Source organism: Lemur catta, chromosome 7 (assembly GCF_020740605.2).
Source record: "Lemur catta isolate mLemCat1 chromosome 7, mLemCat1.pri, whole genome shotgun sequence".
NCBI classification, from domain to species: domain Eukaryota; kingdom Metazoa; phylum Chordata; class Mammalia; order Primates; family Lemuridae; genus Lemur; species Lemur catta.
Genome location: NC_059134.1, coordinates 41798273 through 41813121, shown reverse-complemented (window position 1 = coordinate 41813121; position 14849 = coordinate 41798273). Strand labels below are relative to the sequence as shown.

The 14849-nt window shown below is 32.4% G+C and overlaps 1 protein-coding gene across 5 annotated transcripts in view; it reads left to right on the top strand.

The window, feature by feature from the left end:
- The window catches only part of CEP295 (centrosomal protein 295), a 49735-nt gene that overhangs the window by 4298 nt on the left and 30588 nt on the right, over nt 1-14849 (top strand). For 3 of the 5 annotated variants that reach the window (XM_045557121.1, XM_045557119.1, XM_045557120.1), the window contains 6 exons: nt 429-562; nt 1404-1604; nt 2988-3112; nt 3867-3960; nt 9630-9725; nt 13448-13588. In XM_045557121.1, the coding sequence (XP_045413077.1) occupies nt 455-562; nt 1404-1604; nt 2988-3112; nt 3867-3960; nt 9630-9725; nt 13448-13588 (765 nt within the window). In that variant the 5' untranslated portion in view covers nt 429-454. Of the gene's footprint in view, nt 1-428; nt 563-1403; nt 1605-2987; nt 3113-3866; nt 3961-9629; nt 9726-13447; nt 13589-14849 lie in introns of those variants that run through there. The other 2 variants (XM_045557122.1, XM_045557123.1) reach the window with 2 other exon arrangements.

Genomic DNA, 14849 nt, shown 5'->3' with positions numbered 1-14849 from the left:
TGCTATTTTACATTTAAGCTAAGTAAACTCTGGAAATGCCAATCAGGAATAAGTCAGATTATTGTTTACCCAATACTCTAGGTAAATAATAACCTATATATAGATGGGGAAAATCTTTTCTGAATGATTCTGAAAATTCCCCCTTCTCATCTGAGTACTGCTGATACAAGTGCTGAATTTGAACTTGAGACCCCCATCTCTACAAAATATAAAAAATGAATAAAAATTTAAAACAGTGCTGAATATATAATTGCTGTTTATAAATAAGTTGGACTTTGTTTACCCAAATTATTTCCTTGCATGTATATAACCCTTTAAATGTCAAAGATATAATATACATATGATATTAACGTGAATTTTAAAAATCTTTGCTGCCCTGTTTTAATGGTATATATCTTTATAGACATTTTTCTTTTTTAAAAATTCAGAACCTTCATATGTAAAGTACAAAGAAATGAAAAGAAAAGTAGTGAATGCTGGCAAGCTGAGATTGAGTCCTAATGAGGAAGCCTTAATTTTGAAGGAAGATTATGAAAGAAGACGAAAACTAAGATTGCTACAGGTATGATTTATTGGGAGTAAAGTTTTAAATTCTTTGCCTTCCCCAAATTATTTGTATTTTTTTTAAATTAGAATGTTTTAAATGTTGCATTTAAAAATCTTTTCTGGCTGTACAAGACTCTTGGTTCTTGCGTATTCACTAGTTTTAGAACATTTGATAAATAGGCTGAGATGATAAGTAGATTGGAGAAGAGTTGGAGGATAGGTATTATTTCACTAAATATTGGAAAATAGTTCTTAAAATAACGTTTTTAAAAAATGATCTGTAATTGATGATGATTAGAACAGGAAGCTTAGAATAACTTTGAAGAAGGCTTATTGGAAAGAGTATTACCTGAAACAAGTTTATTAGGAAGTTGTAGATTATCCTTTTCTAGAAGTCTAGAAGTAAGATAGTTAAGTCTTTGTGAAGCATGTTTTAGGTACTGTTCTGTCTAGAATCAGTGATGACGTACCACAGAAATGGGGTTCTCATCTGGCTCTCTGTATTCCTCTGGGCTATAGATTTTGTTGGATTGTATTTTATCATTTTAGCCTTTTCTGGATTATTAGAATGATAATGGCAGTCCCATTAGTGCTTTGGAGGGAAAAAAATACAGCTGGGGGACTTTAGAAGTAGTCTTGAGATTTTTATTTTTTCTACATCACTTGGATTTTCTGCTGTACATAGTCCTTATATAAGATGAATATTCAAGAGAATTGATACACCTAAAGACAATTCATTGAGTTCCTATTTCCAGATAGCTTTTTAAAAACGTTTAAACCATTCTTAGCTTTTTGGGCTCTAAAAAAAAAAAAATAAAACCTCCTTTCATACAATCTGTTAAATACATATTCTTTAGGTTCGAGAACAAGAAAGAGACATCGCCTCACAGATAAGACAAGATATAAAACAGAGGAGAAATCAGCAATTTACTCGTTTGGCAGAGGAGCTAAGGGCGGAATGGGAAGAATCACAAACTCAGAAAATCCAGAACTTGGAAAAACTATATTTGGCAAGTTTAAGAAATATGGGAGAAGGACATCAACAGGCCAAAGAAAATGTGAGTGAGAGCTTATTTGACTACCTGATTGTGGCAGTAATACTAGTTAAAAGTAAATTATAGTTGTTGAATGCTTATATGATAAAAAATGTTTTCATGTATAGAATTTGTTTGGGGCAGCCTGAGGTTTTTTGGTTTTTTTTTTTTTTAATGAATTTAATATAAGTTGAGAATAATTGTATGTTCGTTTCCTAGTAAGAGTCATGTCAAGTAAAATTCATGTCAAAATCTGTCTTCCTATGATGTTTAAATTAGCAGTATTCTCTTCTGGTACTTATCGTGTAAATAAAATAATAACTTTCTGAACCAGAAGCTGTTTATCTCCAGCATTGTGGACAGATTCAGTGGGATGAAATCAGATTTCCTATTTGAGTATCATTCCTGATACCTCGAAAGATGTATGGTTGAATGTATATATACTTGGATTTCATTCACAAATAGCAAAAATTCTTTGATGACTTTCAGAAAGGCAAAGTAGGACTTAGTATTTAAGACTGCGCCCTGACCTTATTTTGATTTGCTTATTGTGATTTATGGGTGGAAAATGCTAGTCTGCAGTCCCAGAGTCAGTCATACACAATAAACAAGTTGGTTTCAAAGAAAGCAAATCTTTGACAACAACTAGTGAGACAAAAAAGTATCTTTAGAGAATGTGGCAATCTATGCCTTGGTTTTTGATTTTAGTCTGCATTTTTAGTAATAGCCTTAAGTTCTGACCTCAGAATTTTATAGCTTCATGTGTCCACCATTAACTTTGTGCTTCAGGGCAGCGTTTCCCAAACCTCTATCATTTGAATACCGACTTCCAATTTTTACCCTTAACTAGGGAACCACCTGTATTACTTTATATTTGGCATTTCAACTTAAATGGACTCTTTTATTACTTAATGTGACCATGTCTTAAGTAGTTTGATATTCTATTTATATTGCTGTAATAATATGTGAAATGATTACGTTGATTTTTTTTTTTTTTTGAAGGGTTACGGTCTCGCTATGTCACCTAGGCTCAAGTGCAGTGGCACAATGATAGCTTGCTGTAACCTCAAATTCCTGGGATCAAGCGATACTCAGCCTCCCAAGTAGCTAGAATTACAAGTGCCACTTTGCCTAGCTGATTTTTTAAACTTTTTGTAGAGGCGGGGTCTTGCTACGTTGCCTAGGCTGATCTCAAACTCCTGGCCTCAGGCTTTCCTTCTGCTACAGGCCTACTTTAAATTAAAATGTCTGTTTGTCCCTATCAGTAATATCATTACCATGCTTTGGGAAACACTGCTATTGTATGTAGGAAGAGGATGACAAAATTGAAAGGTTACTTCTGATATCAAATGAGATGCATTTCTATTAATAGTCTGACATGACATTTTAAGTAATGTATGTTTTTAGGAACCTGATTTGGATGCACTGGCATGGCGGGCAGCAGAAAGGAAAAGAAAAGCAGATATGAGGCATAAAGAGGCCCTGAAAGTACAGAAACATCAAAAAGAAATATTAATGAAAGAAAAAACTTGGTAAAGTAATCATTTTTACCATAGTCTCAACTAAAACTGACGTGGCTGGAAGTAGAGGGTACATAGGATAACATAAAAGCAGATATTAAATAAAAGTCACATAGTATATCCATTCCATGTGTTAAGTTTGGTTTAACAGTAATCCAGTGGGGGAGTAATATTGCTTAGGTGAACATAGTGACTAATGAGCTTTCTCTTCTAGTTGTGGTTTGAAAATTCTGAGTTTAGCAGCAATTACTAAGTTTCTGGAGAAATGTATGGCTAGTTCACAATGCATGTCAACCAAAATCTGTCTCTGATGTAAAAAAGAAATAAAAATCAGAGTGATTAAGAACATCAACAGAGGTTGTAGACTGTGGAAGTTATTAGTAATTTTTGCATGTTGTAAAAATTAAGGGTCCTATTACTAGTCAGCAGTGGTCATTTTATACAATGGCCCATTTTTATCAACATTTTTGGTATTTTTACTCTTAACTATTTTAAATTAAAGAACATCGAAGTTTATTGTGTTGGTCCCCACTGTAGAGCTTTATGTCTTTGGATGTGCCTCTTTCGGTTGGTAAACATTTTCTTGCATGCCCACTGTATATAGACCCTTTCCCTTTATTATCATATCCTTTAATAGCATACCAAGCCTGTGGGATCAAACTGGAGGATTTCTTGAGATCCTATGACTTTTATATTTTTACCCATGAGAATTGTACTGTAATATTACTACTGAAAGGTTAATTGATGCTGTCTCTTGTTTTTCAAGGCATATAAAAGCTCGAAAGGAAGCACTGCTTGTGGAAAAAGAGAGATCTGCCAAAATTACAAGTCTGCCCCCTCCTCCTCCAGCTCTTTTTGAGGTAAATTACTTTTAAGTGTTAAGAGAAACTAGATTATGATACTTCTTCTTTACTATTAGAATTCAGTGGAGGTCAAAATACTGTCATTTGTTTAAACTTAATTTTTAATTGTACAAAAACACTTCAGTATATCTAGAGTATTTTAAAATAATACTCATTTCACCTGTAAATACTTTAGTATGTATAGAGATGCATACTAAATGTATAAGGATGGATAAGGACTTTTTTCTTTGTATAAAACTAATATTGTTACCAATATCATCTAATACCCAGTATGTGTTCAGCCTTCCCCTGTGGTATCGAAATAATTTGTGTTATTTGAAAAACTATAATGGTTTTGTTTTTTAAAAAAATTATTAATAGTTCTTCCCTTTTTTTTTTTTTTAAATGCCCTTTGTTTATTGGGTAAAAAAAAACTAAATTATTTATTCTATAGACTTTTCCACATTCTGGATTTGGCTCATTTTAAATAGTCACCATTTTATAGATAAAGAAATTAAGGTTCAGGTAAGTTAATAAATTTGTACAAGATTATAAAGTAATGAGAGGAACCTATTTCTTTATGGGAGTAAAATGTGTACTTTTGTGATTTAGAGGTCATGTTTTAAAACATTTAATTTATTAAGTAAAGCTGAAATTTTTAAAAGTATTGGTTCTCTTGTTCACATTAGCTTGTGGTTATTGAAATGTCTATTTGGATGATTATCAAAATTACATAGTTATTTTTATCTGAAAAGTTGAGTAGAAGTAATAAAAACCCACAGATACAAGAATGTCTAATTTAATTTTACACACAAGTATGTTTTATGTATATGTGAGATCAGTGTCAGAACTAGATATTTGCCTTGTAGCCTTTTGTTCTGTCAGCCTTCCTGCTTTTATGTTGAGCCATCTGCCGTGTAACATTTGATCCAAGATTCAGATGGAAGAGTCATATTTCAGTCACTCCTCCAGTGCAATGTGAGATGATAAAAGGCAGGCAATACTTTATCCATGGTGCCTGTTGATTGCCTGTGTCATAATTCCTAATGTTTATAAAAAGCCAAGGTCAAAAATTTATAAAAAGCAAACAAAACTGTTTGTGCTTTAGCAAGTATGAATTATATGTAAATGTATGGTTATACTTTTTTCCCCCAACTTCTTGTATGAAAATTTTCAAAATACGGGGAGGTTAAAAGAAGAGTGTAAGTGCCTATTTGTATTGTGTATAGATTTCAAATAGATATACATGTATGTATACATTTAATGTAAATTGTGGAAATAGCATTTCACCCTAAATACTAAAGCATGCTTCTTGTAAGAATAAGGAGATTTTCTTGGTATGAATTGATCAACACTTACGTGCACACATAGTAGTAACATTCATCGGGTGTTGGGCAGGTGGAAGGGGGGAGGTGGGGATGGGTATATTCATACCTAATGGGTGCAGTGCACACCATCTGGGGGATGGACATGCTTGTAGCTCTGACTCAGGCAGGGCAAAGGCAATATATGTAACCTAAACATTTGTACCCCCATAATATTCCGAAATAAAAAAAAAGAATAAGGACATTATCTTACTCAACCACAATGTCATTATCACACTAAGAAAATTAACATTAATTCTTTAATACTACTTACTATTGAGTCCATAATCAAAATTCTTCATTTGTCCCTGAAATTGTCTTACAGTTTTTCTTCTTTTTTTGAAACCAGTCCAGGTTCACACATTGCCTCTACTTGTTTTGTCTCTTTAGTCTCTGTTAACTTAGAACATTATCTCCTCCAACTCAAGCTTTTTTCAGACCTTTTGAACAGACGAGACTAGTTTCTCGTTCTGCCTTTGTCTCATTGTTTCCACATGGTGTCCTCCACTGCATTCTCATTAAACTGGAATTTAACTTTAAAACCTTGATTATATTTAGTCAAGAATACTATATACACAGTGCTGTATAGTTTTTTGCATCAATCAGGAGGCACATAATGGGAGGTTACTGCCCTATTAATGATGCTAAGTTTGATCATTTGGTTATGGTGGTTCACTACAACTGCTGCAATCAAAAAGGTCCCTTTTTAGTTACCAAGTAATCTTAAGACAATATGTTTTTCATTTTTCCCCCTACCAATTTTCAGCGTAAAGGGTTGGTGTAATAATGCCAATGGTGGTAAATGTGTTTTTCCCCGCTCTTTTGTGAGCATCACTGTGGACTTGTGGATTTTTATTTATTCAATATTACATAGTCAGTTATGGTCATTATTCTTTTTATTTTTGCTGATGTTCACATGTCTGAAATTAGGTCAGTAGGAGACTTTTTGAGTTGGCTCTATACCCTCATTACTCCGTGAGCACTTCCTTGCTCTCTGGCCAAGCAGATGACCTAGGTTCACTATGTACTTACCCTGTCCACTTATGGAACCTTCAAAGAGCCCTGGTTCTTTTTAGTGGAGAAATGATAAGATCTGGGTAATTATATTCTCATTTGACTAAAAACCATTATTTTAGAAAGAGATCCATTACCCAAGCCAATAAATGGGTTTGGGATAGAGCAGTGTCTCTGAATGGCTTGAGGTGGTGGTGAATATGGCATGAAAGGGAGGAAAAGGATTCTGGTTTGGGGTGTTGGGGGACCAGGGAAGCCTACCAGATAAGGACATTGTGTCATATACCCAGGATGTAGGTGCATCTGTATCACTGATTATCCAAGCAGACAAAGATATGAATGCTGAAAAGCCTGGTGAAATGAATCTAGACTATTTAGTCTTCGCATACCAAGAAGGTCTTTTCTTAATCCAAGAAAATAACATTTTTTTGTGAACTAAAATCTTATGAGAGAACTGTTCACCTAGTAAAGAGAATGGATACTTATTGTGTACTTATAAGAGTTTAGTTGTACTGGGTTTTTTATTCATATTTTATTTAATCACCACATTATTCCTAAAAGGTAAATATTATTCCCATTTCACAAATGAGGAAAATTGAAGGTCAAGGGTTAATTAACCTGACCAAAGTCATTTAAGAGGTGAGAGAACCAGAGTTTATATCAAGGTCAGTCTAATTCTATAAATCTGATGATCTTTTTACTGTGACACTTAGCTTCCCATGAATATACCTTTCAGAGTTTGCTAACTGTTCAAGTTAACTATTTAGACACTAAAGTCTACAAATGTAAATAACCATAATCTTTTAATAAGACTATTAATAAAGTTTGCATTAAAAACCCTGAGGTGCTATACAGACTTACCATATATCAAGCATCTTCTATAGTATATTATACATTTTAAAAACATAGTACTTTATCTTTTCTGCACTGCTTTTAGAGATAGTTTGCTAGATGCAGTAGAAAATCAGCTTTGTTTTATTTATAGTCATGGAACTTCTTCCCTTCACTATACTTTTTTTTTTTTTTTAAGAGATGGGGGTCTCACTATGTTGCCCAGGTTGAAAGTGCAGTGGCTATTTACCCCCATGATCATAGTGCAGTGCAGCCTTGAACTCCTGGGCTCAAGCACCCTCCCTCCTCAGCTTCCTGGGTAGCTAGCAGGCCTGTCAGGCACTTACCACCGCCTCTGGCCTTTTTTTCCCTTCGTTTTCTTTGCTGTGGAACCAGTATCAGGTACCACAGAGTGCTGGTTTTGCCCTGTACCTGGATAGATAAGACTAGAAATAGTTACTGTGGAGCAAAACTAAGGCTGGAAGATAGAACACAGGAAGTAAACCAAGTGATTTTAAATCATTAATGAATCATCCTAACTATACCAGCCTAAGGACTGATTTGACTAAACACTTAAGTGCAGTTCACTAGAAATCATGTTATAATTCATAAGGGTTGGTGGTAATTTAAATCTTAAACTGAATCCAATTTTGGAGGGATTCCAAATTCAATCTATATATAATTGCCTTTATTCTGGAATTATTGGTACTGTAAAGTTGAATGTAAATTGACTCACATTTTTATGTCAAATTACATAATTTTAAAGATTTGTTTTCTTCAGTTCTTAACTTCCTTGTCAAGAAGCCTATAGTTTATTTTTTTAAGGCATTGATTTAAAAGCGACTAAGATTATTTTGGGGAGTGAAACATTCTTATCTACTGTGTATTACCATCTTTGAATTTTTGTTTTGTGACTTCAGTTTCTTACTGAACTTTAATTAGAATATTAAGTAGTTAATGTTTTCATTAGTGGAAGAAAATCCTTTTTAGTTTTATCCTTTACATAAATTGTAAGACCCTGAATAAGGTCTCCCTATTGTAACCATTTGGATGTATTTCCAGGTACTTGCCATCAATTACCTTCTGACTGGTCTAGATAGTTCTCAGCTTTGGCTGTACATTGGTCACCTGAGGAGCTTTCAAAAATACTAGTGCTATGCTCTATTCCCAAACATTCGGATTTTATTTGGTTTAGTGTGGGGCCAAGACATCAGCAGTTTTTAAAAACTACTCAGATAATTCTTCTCTTGTTCATTTTTACGTGGTTTTCCTTAATCCCATCCTCTTGCCTTACTTTTATGTTGTTTCCTCTTTTCACTTCAGTCCTTCTCATCATTCCACAGTCATATGTGTTACAAGTATATCTTTGATTAATTCTCAACCTATTATTTAAACTTTTCTGCCTTCCAAACTTGTGTTGAATTTATGACAGTGTTGGCACTTCATAATATTACTGGTGTTTCATCAGACATAAATTGATTACAATAATTGTCACAATGATCATATGATATAGTGATAGCTATATACCTACTTTTCTTGAGAAAGCCTAGGGACTGAGAAGTTAAGGGACTTTGCTAAGGTTTCACAGCTAGGATATAGTACACAAGAGATTAAACAGAAGTGTTAGGATTTCTTTGTGCATTGTCTTTTCATCATGTTATATATAAAATGCACAGTTTATTACTTAATTTATGTCTAATTGTTAGAACCTCTAGTTGTTAGAACTATGACTTTGAGCTCCTTGAAGGCAGGAGCCATTATTTTATTTTACTTTTCAGTAAAATTCATAATACCTAGAATGTTTAAGACATAGTGCACACTTAAAATTCTTTGTTAGTTTGGTTGATTTAATTAAACATCAGTGTGTAGCAGGTTATGATGGGCTGAATGCATTTATGACAAAATATAGGAAAGGGATGGAGGGAAAGTAGTTCACTTTCATTTTCCTGAGAGTTGTTTTGTTCTGGAATAAGTGTAATTTAAATATTGGTGAGTGTTTTAGGACCAAAACTCAAAATATATCATTAAACATTTAGAAAAGAAATAAGACTGGTGTGAACGACAGTAGAATTTTTGTGATTAGATATGAAATAGGACATAATAGTGCGTGTTGTTTTCCTGTAAATATAGTGAAGTGCTTTTAATTTGATTTGACATGCCCTGTAAGCGCTTTTATATGCAGGGATTTAAAAATGAAATGTCTCTTTAAATAACTTAGAAATCGAGTTGATTAAAAAACACTGATTATGTTAAAGACACCTGGAAGATGTTTTGAAATACTGGTGAATCTAGCATGGTACTTTTATTAAAATTTAAAATAATGTAACTCTGGGGAAAAAATTCATTTCATTGTGAGCAGATTTTAGTTTATCTGAGATGAGAACAGATTAAAACATAAAATTACTTTTTTGCATTGGATTTAGCTTTAAATGAAAATTAATGCTTTTATCCTATTTTTTTGTGTGCACCATTTTCCAGAACATTGAAGTAAAGAGAATTTCTGCAGTGAAAACCAATAGTTCTACCTACCATCATCTTTACACTTTTGTGAATAAAGAGATGGACACAAAGCAGGTGATTGACTTATTGTTTGTTCAAACAGGCTTTGAATTTTCATGTCAGGTATATGATCGTTTAATATGAATGAAAGAAAATAGTTGGCTATTAAATGGTAATATTTTAAAATAGTAGATTTTTAATCTTTTTTATCATAAAATAACACATGCTCTTTGGGGAAAATTTGGAACAATTCACATAAGTATAAACTAAGAAAAACGCCAGTGATTCCATTACCAAAGCGTAACATGGTTAATATTTTAATGAGTTCATTATAGCCTTTGTTTATATATAAACATATACACAAACTTTTCAAAACATGATTTTTAACAGCCACTTAATATTTTATCATCAAATTTATTTAACTATTCGTCCATTTTTTGCTTCTGTAAATAATGCAGACTTAATAAACTTGTACATTTTTATCCATATCGCTGATTGTACGTAGATTCCTAAAAGAGAAATTACTGGTTCCAAACTCTGTAACATTTGACACAGATCATAAATTGCCTTTTAAAAAGCTTCAGCAACATATGAGAATGGCCATTTTACCATACCCTTGTCTACATATAATATTATGGTTTAAAAATTATTGCTAGTCTTAAGAATAACAAATAATATATCCTTATAATTGCTATTTCTTTGTGACAGTGGCTTTTAATTTTTTTCATGTTGGATATATTTGTCTACTAGGAAAATAAACTTCAATATAGCACTCATATGGAGTTTAGAGTGCAAGAAATATACATTTTGGTTGACTGATTAATTGTGAGTTTTAAAATCAATATTCAGTTAAGATCTAAAATGGATGTCATTATCATAGAATGAACTTCTAAGATGCAAGAATAAATACGAGATTTATTTAAAATCATAAAATATTATAATTTCAATATTATTATAATATAGGAATAATTTCAGTCTGTTGCTAACTTGCTTTTGTGGTTACTCTACTGCATTTTTGCAACATTAAATAGATGTTGCCTTTCAACTAAGATTGATGAAATTATTTTGCCTAGCTCCATCAGCATAGCCTACTGCTGCTGATGGTGTTAAATTAAGTCATTAAATTTTCTTTTTTGATAGTTAACTAGACCTACCTCCTCTTCAGTTTCTGGACTTGAAGATTAGATCAGTAGTTATAATGCAGTTTTATGAAAGCAGTCCCACAAACTAAAGCTTTGTGTACTGATTGAAGAAGATGCTTTCTGAATATTTTCAGAAACAGATTCATGATTGTACACATTTTTATTCTAATATTTTTTTATTTGCTGCTTCACTCCATCATTTAGGAAAAACCTGTCCTTAAAACCTTGGATTTAAAATGTGACAAGCATTTTGTTTGGCTTTCAAGATAAAATTATCTCTGAATTCTCATTTGTACTCAGCTTATATCACATGAATAATAATGTAGTGCCTTTCCTGGAGTAGAATGATAGGATCCTTACAGAAAATATCTTGTAAAAAATATTTGCACTATTGGTGTATATATGTTTGGGTATTTTTCTTTAGCTTTCTACTTTCATTTTTTCAGTTAGCCTTTTTAACACATAAGAGCTGCTATTGTGTTTTTTTTAATATCCTGATGAAGTAATTCCAAAATCTCTTGTATGTTATAAAATTCATCTTTGGCTAAAGTTCAATGATGAAAGTGGCCTGCTATAGTCCTACTTAGAGCCAGTAATTCTCTGCATGTTTTGCTGTATTCACTTTCTGTATACCCCATTAAACATTATATGCTTAGAAGTCCTACATTACTGTGGCCTTCATCATGTCTCTTCTTTTGTCAGGTACATAGCAATTTTTAAAGATGGGTTTTTCATTCTAAAAATATTTCTTCAATCAGATCTACTTTATTGTTTCCTGTGAGACCCAGAATGTCTGTAGAAAAGTGAAGCTGAAACAGTTAAATTCATCATCAATTTACCATGCTCTATCAGACTTAAAAAGACTCTGTCCAAATATGAGATGCACAAGATGCAGAAGTATATTTATTAATATCATTTACCATTTTGTGCACTCTTGATTCTATCTCGTGAAAAATTTTTTCAAAAACATGTTTTTTAAAAAAAATTTCTTAGGCCAGGTGCAGTGGCTCACGCTTGTAATCCTAGCACTCTCGGAGGCCGAGGCGGGTGGATCGTTTGAGCTCAGGAATTCGAGGCCCCATCTCTACTAAAAGTAGAAAGAAATTATATGGACAACTAAAAATATATATAGAAAAAATTAGCCAGGCATGGTGGCGCATGCCTGTAGTCCCAGCTACTCAGGAGTCTGAGGCCAGGAGGATTGCTTGAGCCCGGGAGTTTGAGGTTGCTGTGAGCGAGGCTGACGCCACGGCACTCTAGCCTGGGCAACAGAGTGAGACTCTTTCTCAAAAAATAAATAACTAACTAACTAAATAAATAAATAAATAAATTTCTTGACTAGGATTCCCGGATTTTGCAAATTTCACATATCTTTTACCTTCAAGTACTGAAAATGGAATCTAACAATTATTTCAGCAGATTTTTGCTTAAATTTTTCATTGCATTGACACAAATCTATAGAAGATAGTCTTCCTAAAACTTTCTTGTAAAATCTCGTTTGGAAGTTTGATCAGTAAGAATAAAATTTATTTGTGGTCCCTAATTTTTCTCTAACCCTTTATCTTCTTCATATCCTTTATATACTTTATTGTATCTGGACTGATATTTATCATGCATTTTATATGCTATTTTGAAGTTTTTTCTTCCCTTAAAATTTTGGTTTGCCATAATTGACATTCTGCTTTTAATTTCTCCTCAAGATGTGAAGAACATTTTTCATGAAAACCTCGTGGATTGAAATATTGTTCTTAAAGTTTATTTTGTTTAATGTTTTGCAGGTTGATAATGCTAAATAATTCTACAGAGATTATAATTTTCATTTTTTTTATTCTGTCTCATGTTTAGATTTGCATAAATATTTATTGGCTCAAAGGGGATATAATATTTTTAATAAACTTGTTTATATATAGTATTATTGTCTTAATATAACTGTCAGTCTCTTTACCTATCTCAGAATTTGAAAATCTTTAATAATTTTACACGATCATCATAATTATTGTTTCATCTGACAGAATTTCAGCATGTCATGTAGACATAAAAAGATTTTTCACTCCTGTTTACATTCAGAATATTTACCTATATCTGAAAGTGAATTAATGTGAGTAAATCCAGATTATGTACCCTTTCCCCTTTTGTGTGTGTGTTACTGTTGTTACATTAATGAGATATGATAGCTAACTATACAATAGCATAATCATTGGTTATGCATGAGATCTAGGAAGACAGAAATTATATTAAAGTAAGTATTTTGGCCTTCCTGAGGCTGAAGCCAAGCAGCAGATGTTGGCTAAAAACCAGAGACAAATCTTAGTTTCCCTGAATTATTTACATGACCTTAGATGTTTATTGTTTCTTCACTACTAGTTTTGTTTGTGTTTACCTTTAAACACTATTTTAATGGAATTTCTTTCTTCTAAAAAGATGGAGGAATGTGTTTGGACGAGTGTAGCCTAATCTGGTTTGAAATGAACCAGTTGTGAAACTTTATATAAACAATTTGATCCTTTTAATAGATACATGCTATTGATAATTAACTCTTCTTACCATTTGATTTTATATAAGTAGAAAACATGCTTTTAAAGTTTTATTTTCCAGTTATTGCTTATTTCACACTTTTTAAAAGAATTATCTAAAATGTTATTGATTGACTGCTAGCCAGATGCTCATTTGGCTGCTGAAGAAGAAGCAAAACGACTGCAAGAACTACAAAAACAGGCGGCACAAGAGAGAATGGAGCAGTCTGAAAAGGCACATGTACGGGGTTTCCAAGCAATGAAAAAGATCCATTTGGCCCAAGTAAGGATTGAATTCTACCTGTAACCATTACTAATGGACTTACTGATAGCATTGCTGAACTGATTAGTGAATGAGCTCAAAGACAAGTGGGAAGGGTGGTAAATACAGTCTCTGATACATGTAATTTTTAGTTTCCCAACTTTCTTTGCCCTCCTGTTTCAAGTTCAAGTTTCATTAAGCTATTCTCACAGTGTATTGCTATTCTAGAAATTTTACTAATGAATTTATTAAAAGTTTAATATTTTAATCAGTGCAAAAATAGCCTGAGAAGATATTAATCACTTTTCTAATTTTTTGAATTGCATTTGGCTGTATAAATTGGAAGGATTTCAATTCATTAAGTATTTATTGAGCAAAGCACTTTTTGGCTTTGCCAGAATATTGCTTCTAAGGTAAAGAAAGTCATGATCCTGCTATCAGGAGCTTTTAAAAAGTGACTGTCATAGATCTGTAAAATATGTGTAATGAAAACTGGTTTTATTGATTTAGCTTCACTTTTGTCATGTTTATTGTTCATTTAGTGCTTAACCAGTGAAACAGCATAAAAATGATTCATCTTTTTGACTAATAATAACTTTGGATGTTTTAAACACCCATCTTAGGAATGACTTTTTAAGAAGTACTTAAAAACTCATTGGGAATTAAATACTTATCTTATGAAAGTTTATTTATATAGTTTGAACTAAATCATGAGCTTCTCCCTTAAATTTTTAGCTTTTATACACTGGGCGTGAATTATGACTAAAATAGCTGAATTTCTCAATTATTATCAGTAATTCTCCTCATCTAAAGCTTAAAACTATAGAAAAACACATGTGAAAACAGCCATAAATTGAACAGATTCTTCCATAAAAACAATAGTGTTTAGTGGTTAAGAAAATGGGCTCCAATTTCTGCTTGTATTTATCTCTCTTCTTCACTAATCAGCTATTTGATCTCAGGCAGATTACTTCTCTGAGCTCTGTTTCATCATTTGTTTTGTAAGGATTAAATGAAAAGAAATGTGCCTGGAATTTCATAAGCCCACAGTAAATGTTAGTGGTAGTGGTCATTGTTATTATAAATAATCTAAGTAGAATAATATGCCAAGTTTTCAGTCAGCCAGAATAGTATAGTTATTCAAATAATGTTGAAGTTAATTTAATGAGATGATTAGAACCTTAATAAAAATGAAATAAATTCACTTGTAATTCTTTTTCAGGGCATGCCAAAAAAAAATTATCCCCAAATGACAAAATAATTTAAAACTTTACAAAAGAAT